This window comes from Podarcis melisellensis, assembly GCF_964234715.1.
Source record: "Podarcis melisellensis genome assembly, chromosome: 12".
Lineage (NCBI taxonomy): Eukaryota > Metazoa > Chordata > Lepidosauria > Squamata > Lacertidae > Podarcis > Podarcis melisellensis.
The window spans coordinates 56,784,630-56,801,397 of NC_138544.1; the positions used below are offsets into that span (position 1 = coordinate 56,784,630).

The window sequence follows — 16,768 nt, forward strand, 5'->3', positions numbered from 1 at the left end:
CACTAAAATGGGCTAAACAGATAGCCCCATATCAATACAGTCAATTATAGTCTTGCGACGCTTAAAAGCTAAAAAAAGAAATTTGGCCACCAAGGAAGGTATAGCTCTAGTGACATTATTCAGCAAGTGTAAAACCTGGTTTTCTTCGGGTAGGAAGCTAAATTGACATAGGAGTGGGTCTATAAAATTTTGTCTAAGCTCTGCATAAGAAGGGCAAGTCAAGGGAATGCGTTTGGTGGACTCAGCCACACCCATGGCACAATGACAGGTTCTCTGGGCGTATGGTACTCCCCTGTACCTTCCCCACAATATCGCAGAGTCAAGGACATTTAACCTAGCCGCTGTAAGAAGTCTGCGGTATTCCACATAGTGAATTTCTGCAAGGTAGGGGGCTGGTATGGTCCGATAAATCTGGTCCCCTAGGAACATCCCTGGTTTTACCTGGGCTATGTCCTCTTGTCTGGGAATGTCACCCAGTCTCCGGGAGATCACAGCTCTAGCTTGATTGTACGTCATAGACTCAAAGTAAAGGTGAGACAATCCGCAGGATTGAACCTTGTTAATGACCTCCCTTTCCCACGATGATTGGAAATCGTCCCTCAATATCAAGGGGGCAATACCCACTGGTTTAAAACAAAGCTTGAGCCATAGCCAGAGCTTCGTCTTCAAGGCCACATACCGTAGAGCTTGCCAGCCGACCTCTAATCTCATAACCGCACCTGCTACCGAGGGGGGAATCCTAAGGATGGCTCTAAGGAATCACGTTTGAATAGAATCCAGTTTCAGAAAATCCCTACGGGAGCCTAAAGAGATGCCCACCAAAAGAAGGGGGAGGACTTTCATTTGAAAGAGTCTCAAAGCTATCTTCACTGATTGAGCCTGATTCTTAGCATATAGAGATCTAATCTGGATGGCTGCTTTAGATGCATTAGTTGTTATATAGTCTCTATGGGCCAGAAAAGACCTATTTGACCGTATTACTTGTCCCAGATATTTAAAGCAGTTAACCTGCTCTAGGGTGATCCCGTTCATCGACCATCGATGGAGTGGTTTCTCTTAATGCACATGTTCAACAGTGGTTAGCACCAATTCTAAGGGAAGAAGTGGCCTAAGGAACAAAATACAGTGGATGCTCGGGTTGCGAACGTGATCCGTTCGGCACGCACGTTTGCAACCCACAGTGTTCACAATTCAGCGCTTCTGCGCATGCGCAGAGAGCGGTTTAGTGCTTCTGCGCAACCACTGAAATCCGGAAGTAACCCATTCCGGTACTTCTGGGTTTCGGCAGTCCGTAACCTGAAAAAATGCAACCTGAAGCGTCTGTAACCAGAGGTATGACTGTAAAGTCGTCGGTGAATACCAGCCTTGAAGCCAGCTGCCTCTCAGCAAGCTGACCTGTAGTGGGATGTGAATGCTGCTGTAAGGAAGGTTTCTGATTAAAGCTTCAGGTCTCTGACCTAAAAAAAATGTATCTGTATCTGAGCACAGCAGGCCAAAAGATAGTGAGGCAAGTACTTAAAAAAAGGGGAGTTCTAATGCTCTTAATTTGGCCGAACAAACCAGACACCTTGCACTTCCTGCCACAAAGGTTGTGCTGACACCACCATCAATGCTGTGTGCACTACAGAACAGGCAGGGGCAAAGTCGCAGACGCCTGTGGGTTGAGGGGCTCCAAGGTCAACAGGCTGCGGGTTTCCTCCTCCTTGCCTCTGTGATAGGAATTTTGAGGTCTTAGATATATGTTAAATGTTCCTAAGTGTACCAACCAAGCACGTACATAAATCAGCACAGGAAGACTGACCTGGAACCATTTTTTATTCCCAAACTGAGCAAATGTTTTCTCTGCAAGGCCAAAGGAAAATGGAAAAGCCTCCCCATTGTCTTTTCCTTCACAAATCCTGTCTTAAGGGCAGATTTAAGATATGAATAGGGTGTGAGCCTGTGACCTGGCCCAGGAACTAAGTATTTATCATTACAAAAGACTGGCCAGGCTCCCCAGGCAATCCAATAAAGTAAGCAGGGTATACAATCAAGTACCCTGCCAGACAGGAGAAAAACAATATTCAAATTTCTGTTTTAGACCGCCTTTTCTGTGATGTAGGTACGATGTATCTGAGGGGTGGTCTTAGGTTACACCCCTTCTGTGATGTATGTATGATGTATGGAGGGGTGGTCTTGAGCTCCAGGGCAGGGAATTTAAAATGTCTATATAAGGCCTTGTGCGCCATTGTTCTGGGTTCCTCCTCCTTTCCTGCGTGTGAGGGGAGCATCCTGTTGCAACAGATCAATAAAGATCAGGCTTACTAGCTGCTTTGCTTCTCAATATTCTCTGGTTGGCCTCTGTTATTTTCTCCTACCAATAGAGAACCTACGTAAGGACTCTATATGGGCTCTTGGATACCCCATAAGGGAAAAAGAGCAGATTTTTGTTTTACAACACCTCAAAGCCACCGTATACGATGTGCCTTACGGTCTCAAATGATAGTGTTTCACTGAGCTGAGCGTTTCATTCAGAAAGTGATTCCCTATCCACTCAGTTCGCTCAGCTCAGGTTTCTGTGCACCCAGATCCTTCCCATCATGTGAAATATCCAAAACAACAGACATTTTAAAAAAAGAGAACAACAGGTTGCTGCAGGCATAAATAGCAGAACAAACATGAAGAGGTCACTAACCTGGTGGCCACGTGATAGTAGTAGATCTTCCCCTCAGGATCCCGGGCGGTTTTCCAGTTCGGAGGGAGGACAATGGTTTTGGGTTTGGGAGGAGATGGAGGGGGCAGGTCCAAGAGGTTGTTGGTGACCACCAGCTCCGGCTGGAAGTGGCGAGACAAGAAGAGAAAACATGAAAAATACTGATCTGTAGCAACGGAACTGAAAGAGGGCCAAACGCATCAACAAAAGGGAGAGAAGTGGAGCATTTTCTTAAGCGAGGTAAGGACCACAATCCATTCCTGATCAACCTTGAATCTTCTGCTATTGTCCTGTCCAATAATTTTTCAGGACATTTGTAAAAAATAATAATAAAAATCCTCTCTCTGAATAGTAATACTCCAAGGATCCAGAAATAGTGACATTGATGTGAAGCGCTATATTGGAGAACAAAGCTGCCCATAATCTTTCAACTCTCTGCTTTCTTCTTAGTTTTATGAAACAGAGTTAGAGCCACTTGGCTACACTCTTCCGATGCAGAAAGCATTTTGATTAGGAAAACGCACACACGTCATTCACAGGCCAATTTTTATGCATCTTCTACTTTTGGTAATTACCGTATTTTTCGCCCCATAGGGCGCACCTAGGTGTTTTTTTTGGGGGGGGGGTTAAGAAAAAAAATTATTTCCCCCCCAGGCACGGGGCTGGGGCAGGGGAAGCCCGAGCGTCCTATAGGGCGAAAAATACGGTAAATTTGCTGAAGTTTTTAAACACACACCCAGAGAAAACACATCACAGGGCCAAGACACTGAAAACTGTGTTTTTCATTTCTGCATTGCACAAATGATGTCAGATTTTCAAACAGGCATTTCATTTGAACAACTGGACCTAATCTCTTTCATCTGCAACTTGTGAGAGCGGAAGGTTTTGCGAAGGTTCATTCTGATCGGCTAAGAGGAGGCCCTTCTACAAGTCCAAGAAGACCACATTCCCTAAACCTTACCTGCTGTATAGGCGGGGGCTGTCCTGTGGCTACAATAGTTGTCACTGCCGTCGTAGGCTGCACCACAACGCCCTGGGGATGAGCAGTGTAAATCTGCTGCCCCTGGATATACTGGAGACCTGGCTGTGCGTAGCTCTAGGGAGAAAACAGGAGAGCAGTGGGAAAATTACTTGGAGAACCCCACTAGTGCTTCTGAAGGAGGGGAGGAGAAAACAACAGCTTCTTCGAAACAAACAGCTGGGTGTCTTCCATACTGCACTGTAACAATTTCTATTGATTTTTATTATTATTATTATTATTATTATTATTATTATTATTATTATTATTATTATTATTATTTGAATTCATATTCATATTCATTAATTGAATTCACCCTATACCTGGAGGTCTCAGGGTGGTTCAAAGAAAAGATTAACATAAAAACCACAATATAATCAAAATAAAAACAATAACATTGCTTCCGTCAAAAAAAGAGTAGTCCTGTATTTCCACTAGAAAGATTTAACAGATACTTGGCAGATCTGCTTTCCACCGTTTTTTAGCATCAGCAGCTGTAATCTCAGGCGCTGTTGTGACAGGGATACTAAATCAGAAAAGCTAAAGAATAGTTTGAGGTCAAATTAAGCATGTGCAAAATGCTTACCCATCACTGAGTAACAGCAACCAGCCATTAAAAATAGAGAGTTGGAGCAGGACTTCCAGGGCAGAGGAAATGGCTTCTAGGCAACACAATGTACCTCTTGCATGGAGAAACTGAGCATTGCAAAGAAGCCCAAGAAGCTACAATGCTTGTGCAGACCAGACACCCAAATCTATTGTCCTTTTATGCTGTAGACAGCATAAGGCAAAACAGCTATTTCAGATTAATAGAAGCCAGTTTTCACAGTCAGTTGCTGAGGCTGAAGTTCTATCCCATTGCAATTATATAGTTACTATGCTTCTTGCACCCTAGAAGGTCCTGATGAACCTATTAAACTGCAGGCACATAGACTTACTAAGGTGCCAGGGGGACAGAGAGGCTATGGGGCTCACAGATCTCTTCCCTTGCCAATTTCCACTTCTCTCTGCCAAGCGGGCAGTAGATATTTGTTTATTTATTTCATAAAATTTATATACCGTTTTTTTCGCTCCATAGGGCACACCTAGTTTTTAGGGGGGGGGAACAAAGGGGGGGAAATTATTCCCCCCCCCCCAGCCCCAAAGAGCAAAGACACCAAGACAGCCAGCGGGATCCATCTTTAGCCATGCACAACCTCTCCAGCCGGGAGAGGCTGCGCGCAGCTTTGGCAGAAGCCGCGGGGCTGGGGCGGGGGAAGCCCGAGCTTTCCCCGACCCCAGAACAGGTCTGGGAGCGGCGGCAAGGTTGCACGCAGCCTTGCTGCCGCTCTCGGAGCTTGCAGGCTGGGGGAGAATTCCAAAGGTTTGCGGATAGCTGCCTGAAGCCCAGGGAGCGCGGTGGGAGTTGGCACTGCGCTCCCCGGGCTTCAGGCTGCTATCCACAAGCCTTCGGAGCGCGGGGGGGGGGGACTCCCGCCGGGCTCTGAAGGTTTGCAGATAGCTTCCTGAAGCCTGGAGAGCGAGAGGGGTCGGTGCGCGAAAGCCTGCATTTGCTCCATAGGACGCACACACATTTCCCCTTCATTTTTGGAGGGGGGAAAATGCGTCCTATAGAACGAAAAATACGGTACCGCTTGTCCGTAAAGAAACCTCAAAGTGGATTACGAAGGACAAACAGTAAAATCAAGGGGTGTGTGTGTGTGATATCCACAATCATATTTTAAAACATACAAAAGTTAAGATACTAAAGCAGATTAAAATGACACCAACTTTCTAAGCATCTGGCCAGGCTTGGCTAAACAACATTTTTAGCAGATGCCGAAAGCAGAACAGCGTTCTCAATAACTGTGCTCTCAATAGACAAGGAGTTCTCAATACGTAGGCAGCGCCACACTAAAAGGCTGAATTCTTACAAACACAGAACGAGTATTATGTGGCACACATAGCAGTGCCAATTCTGCTGGGCACATGTGGGCACATGTGGTAAACCGGTCCCAAGTTCTTAAGGGCTTTACATACCAACAGTAATATCTTGAATTTGGCCTGGTAGCCAATTGGCTACAAGTGCAAATCTCCGAGCACAGGTATGATGCGCTGACAAGGCCTCGCTCCTGCCAGCAATTGTGCTGCAGCATTCTGCACCAACTGCAGCTTCTGGATCAAGTGCAAGGAGATCCCTGCCCAACTTTACTGAGTAGTGAGTATGGAATGGAGCATGTAAAACAAAAAAACCCTGTTTCACAAAATGCAATGGACCACTGTACTTCTTAAGCCTTGGAGAGCACACCTTTGTGAAGGTTGTGTCAAAAAAAACCAAAATCACTTGGGGCCATTGCACTGCGCGATTTACCTGCACGATGGGTGGCGTGGTCTGCGAGTAGGGCGACGCGACTCCGTAAACAGCCTGGCAAGCCTGCCCTTGGTAGTAGATGGCCGGCTGGGACTGGGCTGGAGAATAGGGCGGCTGCACTGCTACGGTCTGCTGGCTGGAATCCCAGACTCCATAGCTCTGTCCTTGCACCGGGGCCGGCACTGGCAAGACCGCGACGCTCTGCTCCTGGTGGACCACCGGGTCGCCCTGCGTTACGTACTGCGGAGCGGACACCTCCAGGGTGCCTGCTGCTACGTGCTGGACGACAGGCACCGGCTGAGGGGTGGCCAGGGCCGGCTCGATCGTATGCCCGACCAAAGTCTGAGGGTGCTCGTAGGCGGCTGGGGAGCACATGGGGTCCATGCTTGGGGTGGGGAGAAGCACCTTTCCGGCATTGGGGTTGCTGGGGTCCACGTAGGCCTGCATGGGGTAGCCGGGCGGGTAGCCCATGAAGGTCTGGTGTGCGACGCTGTAGCCCAGGGAGTCGTAGGGAAGAGGGGAGGCCATCCCAAGGGTTTGCAACTGCTGCTGCTGCTGCTTCTGGGCTTCGCGCTGCGCAACCTCCTGCTCAAAGAGCTTCCGGCGTTCCTCCGTGGACAGTTTGTTGCGGTCCTTGATCCGGACTTTCTTCTTGGAGGTGGTGGCTGGTGTGTCGTATCTAGGGGAGAGGAGACGAAGGGAGTGTCAAACAATCCTGGCCTCCACGTTCCTAATGGTCTGCTGGTCAGCCCTGCAGAGGACCTTAAGGTCCATGAATAATCATAGTTTAGAGGTCCCGGGCCCTAAGGAAGTCGGACTATCCTCCACCAGGGCCAGGGCCTTCTCAGTGATGGCTCCAACCTGGTGGAATGCTCTGTCCCATGAGACTAGGGCCCTGTGGGATTGAACCTCTTCGGTCAGGCCTGTAAGACAGAGCTATTTCGCCTGGCCTTTAATTTGAATTCAGCCTGATCTTTTATTTCCCTTCTCTTCCCTCCCCCTCCCCTTTTATGAAGATTTCCCGCCCTGAGACCCCACAGCTAATTCTCCCCTGGCCTCCTCGCTGGCCCAAGTAGGACCAATTCAGTCAACTAGCCCTGGGGATTATCTAATGCTTATTAGATGGATTTCCCCTAAATTGATTTCTGAAATTTGAATTTTATTGTTATTCATGTTTTTATACTGTATTTTATGTTGCTTTTACAATTAAGCGTTTTAGATTTGTTGTTAGCCACCCTGAGCCCAGTTTTTAAACTGGAAGGGCGGGGTATAAATAATAATAATAATAATAATAATAATAATAATAATAATAATAATAATTATTATTATTATTATTATTATTATTATTATTATCATCATCATCTGCCACTGCTATGATCCCATGGCTATTAGCCTGGGGTAAGTGGGGAAATGCCAGCATGGCATTGTGGCTGGCTGTGAATTCATTATTGTTGTTGTTGTTATTAAAGTTTGCCCACTGCCCTTCATCCAAGGATCTCAGGGCAGTTGGCAGCATAGAAATAGAAGTTAAAAACACAAAATGCATAATAAAAGCAAGAACAAACCAAACCAATAACCCCCTGCCCAACACACACAGCTGAGGACTGGGGCCTTAGGCAAGACTTTAGGCTGCTGGATAAAGCCAAAGGGCCCATCTAGTCTTGCATCATGTTCTTACAGTGGGTGACTTGGTGTCTATGGGAAGCCTGAAAGCAGGAACTGGCATCCTTTGGGAGGAAGAACAACATCACCACCATCATACCTGGCTTTCAGGTGCTGAAATGAAACCAACTGCAGGAACAGGGACCTAGCCACTTTTAACTGCTTTGTTCAGATTCAATTTCACATTCATTTTAAATTGTCTTGTTACCTCCCTAAGCCTTGCAGAGGAGTGGGAAAATGGGAGGGATGGAGGAGATTCTCCCCTAATGTCTTTGCTGCAGCCCAGCCCATGCAGATATTCATTTTGCTCCTTGTCCTCTTCCGTTCTCAACTTGAAAATGGGTTTTCTTTTGCTACCAGCAATGCAAAGCAGCCATGACCGATGCCAAAACAAACCCCAAACCAAATCACAAGTTCTTCATTTTCACTTCAACTTGGTGGGAAAACAAGCATTAAGCCAAGGAAAAGCACACTAAATGGTCTTATTTGGAAAATGTCAGGACTTTTGTATAGTCATTGGCTTCTTAATCAGTTCCGCTTGCTTTGCATTTCTGTTCAGGGAAGTTTTTAATATGTGACATTTTAATGTATTTTTAATCTTTGTTGGGAGCCGCCCAGAGTGGCAGGGGAAACCCAGCCAGATGGGCGGGGTACAAAGAATAAATTATTATTATTATTTTAAAATGTTGTCTGTTTATATTTCAAAAAGTATGTTGCAGAGACAATGGGACTGCCATAAATATTCTTCTAGGCTTATGGAGACTCAGTAGTAAAAAAACAAGCAAAACACCAAACTCTTCAAAAAAATAAGGGGGGGGAGAGAGAGAGAGAGATGTTGCTAATGCAAACAATGAAATTAGACATTAAGAAGAATTGGGCGTGGAAGCAAGGATGGCCCATTGCGACCAAGGATGTGCATAAAAAACAGGATTCTGGACATGTTCAGAATCAGGGACCTGAGCATCGAGAGGTTTTAATAGTAAATTTCTAGGCTTTAACGGTTTGGAAAGACAAGTGTGAAAATACAATGGGCAATGCATGGTGAAATCTAAGCTTTGGAGGAAGGGAATGTGGGTAGGAAATAGAATTTACAGGGGCCCAGTCTCTTAGAGATCTCCTTGCCCATTCTCCTGATTAACAGAACAAGCAGCGTAAGTTGTGCTAAATAGGTCAACATCCATTTACAGCCCCAAGCCGGGGGGGTTTTAAACAAAAACGAAAACCTGGGCAAAACAGATTTCTTTCCTGTGCAATCAGTGCCCCAAGATTGAGGGAGCCTCGGGTAAATAATATGCTCAATGGAGACAAAAAGAATTTAGGATTTGAAAACAAAAAATCAAGATTCCTAACCAAATTGTTGGGAAGCAAAGCAAAATTGTTATCAAAAATGTATGATTTGTTGCTAGAATGGTATACAAAAGATGACGTGACTAAACAAGTTATGATAAAATGAGTTATTGACTTTGGGTATAATATTGAATTTGAATCTTGGTCAAAACTGTGGAATGAAAGCTTAAAATTCACTGTTTGCATGGCCTTAAAAGAGAATGTAATGAAAACGATGTACAGGTGGTATTTGACACCAGTGAAGCTGCCCAAAATGTATAGGATGAGGAATAAACTATGTTGGAAATGTAAAGAGAAAGGCAGAGATTTTTATCATATGTGGTGGGAATGTGATAAAGTAAAAGCATTTTGGGAACTGATCTATAATGAGTTTAAAAAGATGTTCAGATATACCTTCCCCCCAAAAAACAGAAGCATTTTTGCTGGGTTTGATGGGAGAAGAAATTGCAAAGATAGATCAAAGACTATTTATGTACGCCACAACGGCGGCAAGAACTTTATTAGCCCAAAGGTGGAAAATACAGGAACTACCAACGATTGAGGAGTGGCAGACGAAGATGATGGAATATGCGGAATTAGCCAAACTGACAGGCAGAGTCTGGAACCAAGACGACCAAAAATTTCAAAGCGACTGGAGTAAATTTATTGAGTAATTATTGCAAAAATGTGAAGACACTAGCGGGATTGAAATAAACGAAAAACTTGAAAACTTTCTAGACCAATGAGATAAAGTGGACTATAAGGGTAAAAAGGTCAGAGGTTGAATACAGAAAGTGTGATATAAAGATTTGAAAACAAAAAACTGGCTGAAGGGATGGAGGGAAGTCACGAGATCAGTAGAGGAAAGAGGGTTTTTTTGTTTGTTATTGATACTTTGGAAATACTGTGTTAAAAAGGAAATTAATAAAAATTATATGGGGGGGGGGAGAGATTGAGGGAGCCTCCATGTGGGGTGGAGTTATGAAAAGGCTGACATGTAGAGTTTGAAAAACCATAGTTTGGAAAGCCACATCAGACATCGCTGACCAATGTCTAGAATGGATCGTCAAACAAGATATTGCACAAAACAATAGATAAGCTTTGTTTATCAAGGCTGGGCTCTATGTGAGCCATGATAGTCTTTGGAGAAGAAGCACAGATCATCTAATTAAACCTCTTTCTGTTATTATCACTTGATGATTTCAAACCAGGAAGCTCAGAACCCTAAGCCTTTATCTGGAGACATTTAAAAAGAAAAGAACTTGCCTGTCATCTGGTCGTTTGGTGCCTCGTTCATACGCCGACGGGGGTGACAAAGAATCTCTGCGTTTTTTCTTTTCCTTGCTCTGACTTTGCCTTTCGGGGTCCCGTTCTCTGCTCAGGTTTTTTGGGGTAGCAGCTGGGTCTCGGCTTGCTGACTCTCTCCCACGATCCGCTGTCAAAAACAGGCAGAAGTTGTTAGCGTGGCTTATATGTCAACCACCAGTGGCAAAAGATCTGCCCGGAAAATAAGATTTCCTAGATAAGATTTCCTAGCCACTTCAGGAAAGTTATCTGTATAGGGTATGATCCAGCCAAACCTAAGCCATTTTAAGTGCCAATTATTTCAGAATGCTAAACTCTTCTTTGAATGAACTTTGTGCAATACTGAAGTGCGTAACACTGGGTGGATTGTTCCTGTTAGTATTTTAGATCTACAAGAGGTTTTCATTTATTTATTTTCAAAAATCCTCAGCATAAAGGTAAAGGTAAAGGGACCCCTGAACATTAAGGTCCAGTCGTGGTCGACTCTGGGGTTGCGGCGCTCATCTCGCTTTATTGGCCGAGGGAGCCAGCATACAGCTTCTGGGTCATGTGGCCAGCATGACTAAGCCGCTTCTGGTGAAACCAGAACAGGGCACGGAAACGCTGTTTACCTTCTTGCCGGAGCGGTACCTATTTATCTACTTGCACTTTGACGTGCTTTCGAACTGCTACGTTGGCAGGAGCATGGACCGAGCAACAGGAGCTCACCCCGTCACGGGGATTCAAACCGCTGACCTTCTGATCGGCAAGCCCTAGGCTCTGTGGTTTAACCCACAGCGCCACCCACGTCTCACAGAATACAGAATCCTCAGAATACAGTTCTACAAAAGCTTTTAAAATTCCTGTTTACCTGCTTAAGAAAACGACTGTGGTTCAGACATCATGATAAACCACAGCAAGCCTCGGGCTCATCTCATTCTCCTTTGGTGTAGCCACAAGGAGTTTGAAGGCTTTTGCTTCTGTTCTTGAATAACCTCAGCTTATCGTTTTGTCCGTTTGAAGTGGGTTTGTTTGAAACAAACCATAGTTGAGATTTAGAGCAGCTTGTCAAGTAAGGACAAAAGGAGAAGCTGCAGTTAAATCTTTAAAAAGCGTACAAATGCCTTGCAGCTACATGGAAAAGGAACAGGAGGACAGGCATTAGCAAGTCTGAGGCTTCTTCAGCTTGTTTCTATTATGATAAACCATGGTTTTGTGGTCAATTGATACTATAAAATATTTTGTTTTAACTCAAGTTTGATTCCCAGGCTCCTGCCTCCATTTAGTCCACAAAGCCTCAACTTTTGGGGCAGAACTGACAGATCTGAAGCTGCGATAAACTGGAGGCACGCTTGCAGTATTTCTTTGTTGTTGTTGTTGTTGTTAGTCGTTTAGTCGTGTCCAACTCTTCGTGACCCCCTGGACCAGAGCACGTCAGCACTCCTGTCTTCCACTGCCTCCCGCAGTTTGGTCAAACTCATGCTGGTAGCTTCGCGAACACTGTCCCACCATCTCGTCCTCTGTCGTCCCCTTCTCCTTGTGCCCTCCATCTTTCCCAACATCCGGGTCTTTTCCAGGGAGTCTTCTCTTCTCATGAGGTGGCCAAAGTATTGGAGCCTCAGCTTCAGGATTTGTCCTTCCAGTGAGCACTCAGGGCTAATTTCCTTCAGAATAGAGAGGTTTGATCTTCTTGCAGTCCATGGGACTCTCAAGAGTCTCCTCCAGTGCCAGAATTCAAAAGCATCCATTCTTCGGCGATCAGCCTTCTTTATGGTCCAGCTCTCACTTCCATACATCACCGCTGGGAAAACCATGGCTTTAACTATATGGGCCTTTGTATTTCTGATCCTGGCCAAATTACAGACTATGCAGAAAGTCTCTAAACCTGGGGAATTCAACACTATGCCATTTACTTCGTTCTGCCCCAAATAATCATTTGTAGACTGGTAGCCCTCATGGACCTGTACTCCAAAGTAGACTATTGTTCTCAGTGTGGAGAAGCGAGAAATGTATGTGTGTGGGAGAGACAGCAACCAACCCAAGGAACTCGCAGAGCAATTCTGTGCATGTCAATAATCCAGATGTCGAGAATATTTAGTTCCAAGTAAAGGGGCAAAGGATTGAGCAAGGGCTTTAACAATCAACACACACTTCGTTGGCTCTTGGGAGTTGCTTCACCCACAACAGTTTTCTTTATTAAGAGACTGAGTTATGAAATCAGGAAGTCCCTGGTGCAAATGTCACCTCCGCTGTGAATTCACTATGTGACCTTTGGGCAAGTCATAGCTTTCGTTCCCCTCCTTGACCCCCCTGAATCTGATCTGGAACATGGAGATAATAATACTGACCTAGCATGCAGAAGTGAGCCAAAGGAATCACACTAAGGTAATTTATATGGAGTGCTTTCAACACCGTCAATCGTAAATCATTATTTAAGTCTCGTCTGTACACCTGAAGGCAAGCTACGTTAGCTCATGTATTTAAATATCTAACAAAATGTATATACCATTTGATTGTACAGAAACCCCTAAATGGATGACAAAATGTAAAAGACAAAGTTAAAAAGTTTTTTTTTAAAAAAATATGATAACCAAGAATTGGCTAAAAATCGGTTAAAATACTTGCCAAATTCTACGTAGCTGCATAGGCTTGCCTCAACAAAGATCTTTTTAGGTCCAAAAAAAGAGTACAGAGAAGATACCTGACTGATGCTGATATCTTTTATTTAACAAAATCTATATAAGGATTTATGGGACGTTGGGTGGTGCTGTGGTCTAAACCACAGAGCAATGGGCTTGCCGATCAGAAGGTTGGCGGTTCAAATCCCCGTAACGGGGTGAGCTCCCGTTGCTCGGTCCCTGCTCCTGCCCACCTAGCAGTTCGAAAGCACGTCAAAGTGCAAGTAGATAAATAGGTACCACTCCGACGGGAAGGTAAACAGCGTTTCCGTGCGCTGCTCTGATTCGCCAATGCAGCTTAGTCATGCTGGCCACATGACCCGGAAGCTGTCTGCGGACAAACGGCAGCTCCCTCGGCCTATAGAGCGAGATGAGCGCCACAACCCCAGAGTCGTTCGCGACTGGACCTGATGGTCAGGCGTACCTTTACCTTTATATAAGGATTTATATTAAAACGTAGGGAGATCTTGACTTGCAAGGAACTCTGAGAAAAGGCAATTACTTTTTGCTCCTGCTAATGAACAAGTTCTGATTAACACCAGAGCTTGAACCACCTCTAAGCCTGTCCTCTTCCCAGGTCTCAGAGAAGTCTTCTGTGGTCAAGCAAGGCTATGCTGTTTCAGTAGAGCCACAGGAAGAGAAGAGAAGGAAGAGAAGGATAGAACAAAGGAGCATCCCTAAAAAGTCATGCAGAGTGCTTTTAAGGAAGTTCTACTCAAGAGTCCCAGAGGATTATGCTCTGACCGGGGCTGGCTTTCAGTGCAATGTTTTTGTAATCAATGGCCTTCTTCTCAACCTGATCGATACCCAAAGAAGGGCATCTACGAGTACTTACCAGTGGTCTCCTTTTCCGCTTGACTCTTCTTCGGGATCCTGTACACCTCCTGCAAAAACAAGTCACAGAAACTAAGTCAGGTACGGTGGCTGACTTAGGCCAAATTCATACGCACAGGGCACATGAAGGAATCACAACTACAGAATCCTGAGCATTTCCTCAAACGATATTTAAAGACCATGGCTGTATCCTAGTGATCCTTCAAGCCATGGCTTGGGGAAACTGCAAATGAACCAAAAGCTTTAGCGGATGCCCCTCCAGTTGCCTTCGTTCTTGCACTATAGTTTGGACATAATGGAAAACCATGGTTTGGATGTTGATTGGCCAGAATTACAGCCCCTACGCTATATCAAAGAAAGAGAGAGGGAGGGAGGGGGAATAAGGAAGAAGCTAAAGGCCATGGCTTGTTCACAATTTTATGACCTTTTGAAGTGCTGCGTCTCCCAATGCTTTCCACTGTTGTTCAGAATATATTTGTTTCTTGCTTTTAAGTAATAATTTATAATTGTATTGTATTGGGCTACCTCAGCTTGTAGAGCCAGATGGTGCTTATCCTGTTTTAACTTCAATTTTCTAAGTTCCCTAGCTAGGCATTTTTTGCTATTCTGACATTCCTTATCAAACCAAGTCCGTCTTTTAAACTTTTTGTTTTTTATCACACTAGCTGTGATCATCAGTGGGCGCATTCGGTTGATTATGTTCTCATAAAGTCCGATTATGTTTCCTGTTTCTATCAACATTTCCCCCCTTTAATAAAGCAAATTCATGGGAATCCAGGGTCTGAATCATGTTTTCTTGGACCTGTGCATTCCATTTTAACCTGGCAGGTCTCAGTGCACTGGACTCACAACTGTGCATTGTGAGCACCAACCTTGGCAGAGTATAAACAACGCGGAATCCTGCTGTAAAGCGTAACTTCTTTTATTTCTAATAGCTACTACAAACTACGAACTAAAGAGCTACTGGCTTGCATGAGCTCCCACGCAGCCATCTCATCACTACATAGATAACACACAGACTCCACACAGATTCAGGCAGGAACGGAAGAAGCGAACAGCAGTTTCCGCCCCCTCCTTTCTGAAAACATCCTATCAGGAGATTCCCGCATTGGGAGGGGGCGAAAATATCAACATTCCCCCCCCCCTTTTTTTAACAACGCTAGTGGGGTTTCAAGAAGCACTGTAAAACTCTAAGAGGTATTGTTTAAAGGAAATAGAAAAAATGAGGGAAGTTAAATGGCAATATAATGAAAGAAATGTGTATTGAATGGTAAAAATGGATGATTACCAGAGAAGCCGAAGGAAGACCAAAATTTGAATTTTGTTAAAATCAGATAAAATGTGTATGAGTGTGATGTATTGAAAATTAATAAAAATTATTTTTTTTAAAAAACAAAAAACATTCTCCCCCTTTTTATACCAACCATTGCAGAATCTAACACATTTGCAATCTATGTACATACACAGCCATTTGTTCCCTGTTAACAACTTTGGTTAGTGCATCGGCAGGTATTTCTTTCCCTGGCCTATAGGACACTTTCACATGAATTTGTCTAGTCCTCTTTTAAAGCCATACAAGTTCCCAGGTTTAAGGAAATCTTTGCCTAAAGAGATACGCCTTGCACAGCAATGTATTTATTACCTTTGACCACTTTTGTCTGGAGCTAGGGACACAGGTGGCACTGTGGGTTAAACCACAGAGCCTAGGACTTGCCGATCACAAGGTCGGCACTTTGAATCCCCGTGACGGGGTGAGCTCCCGTTGCTCGGTCCCTGCTCCTGCCAACCTAGCAGTTCGAAAGCACGTCAAAGCGCAAGTAGATAGATAGGTACCACTCCGGCGGGAAGGTAAACAGCGTTTCCGTGCGCAGCTCTGGTTCACCAGAAGCGGCTTAGTCCTGCTGGCCACATGACCCGGAAACTGTACGCCGGCTCCCTCGGCCAGTAAAGCGAGATGAGCGCTGCAACCCCAGAGGCGGTCACGACTGGACCTAATGGTCAGGGGTCCCTTTACCTTTATCTGGAGCTAGCAGCCATCACTTTGTAACCGTAGGACTTCACAGTTCATAGAACTGTAAAAGACCACAAGGGTTATCTAGCTCAACCCCCTTAAGGCAGGATTCTTTTTGCCCACTGGGGGGCGCAAACGCACAACCGTGAGATTAAGGGTCTCACACTCTACTGACTGAGCTATCCAATTGTTGTAATGGGCATGGAAATAGACACCGTCTAACTGGATCTGACCAGATAAATTCATCCAGTCCCAAGTGGCTTGGAGCGATTTGTCTTCCATCACAGGAACCTGCCTGAACCTTGTGGTCACCTTCTTCCGCATCTCTCCCTGCCATCTAAAGTTAGACAAGTGGTGACTGGAAGGAAGGCCTTTGTAGCCTTGGTACTCAGCTTGTTAAACACGCTTCCAAGAAAGTCTCCCCTCACCTGGCTATAACTCTGATGGGCAATATTGCAGAAGACCACTTTATAGGTTCCACCTTGGTTTCCTCGTCAGTTTCACGTTTACATTTAGTTTTTATTTATTTTGACTTGTGCTTTTTTAAAGAACTCTTCTTTCCTCGGCTTTTTCAGCAACCTTTTGGATTATTTGTGCCTCTTCCTATCTGTGGCATTCATCTTAGTTCACTCGATTACAGTTGGTTTAACTAAACTCCAACCTTCATAAAGAGACACAATATTCCTCTTCCCTTTGACCAATTCCCTTGTTTATTTTTTAATTTTTTTACCAGTTCTCATTCTAGAAGTTAAATGTCTGTATTAGACTGTCTGGGCAATTCCCACCACTCGTGTGTGGAATCAGAGATCATTTCACTTCTGTGTGGGGCCTGATAGACTGGAAAACTTGTTTAGCTTCCCCACCAGACGTTTCATGTTGTTTTACACATCTAGTTGCCATGCAGTATAGAAAC

At 44.7% G+C, this 16,768-nt stretch overlaps 1 protein-coding gene across 3 annotated transcripts in view; it reads right to left on the bottom strand.

The window, feature by feature from the left end:
- SETD2 (SET domain containing 2, histone lysine methyltransferase) overlaps positions 1-16,768 on the bottom strand; it is an 89,187-nt gene that overhangs the window by 12,032 nt on the left and 60,387 nt on the right. Inside the window, exons 14-18 of one of the 3 annotated variants that reach the window (XM_081931362.1) lie at positions 13,846-13,894; positions 10,315-10,480; positions 6,061-6,739; positions 3,654-3,788; positions 2,675-2,814 (exon numbers count right to left, since the gene is read on the bottom strand). In XM_081931362.1, coding sequence (XP_081787488.1) covers positions 2,675-2,814; positions 3,654-3,788; positions 6,061-6,739; positions 10,315-10,480; positions 13,846-13,894 — 1,169 coding nt within the window. Of the gene's footprint in view, positions 1-2,674; positions 2,815-3,653; positions 3,789-6,060; positions 6,740-10,314; positions 10,484-13,845; positions 13,895-16,768 lie in introns of those variants that run through there. The other 2 variants (XM_081931361.1, XR_014173269.1) reach the window with 2 other exon arrangements.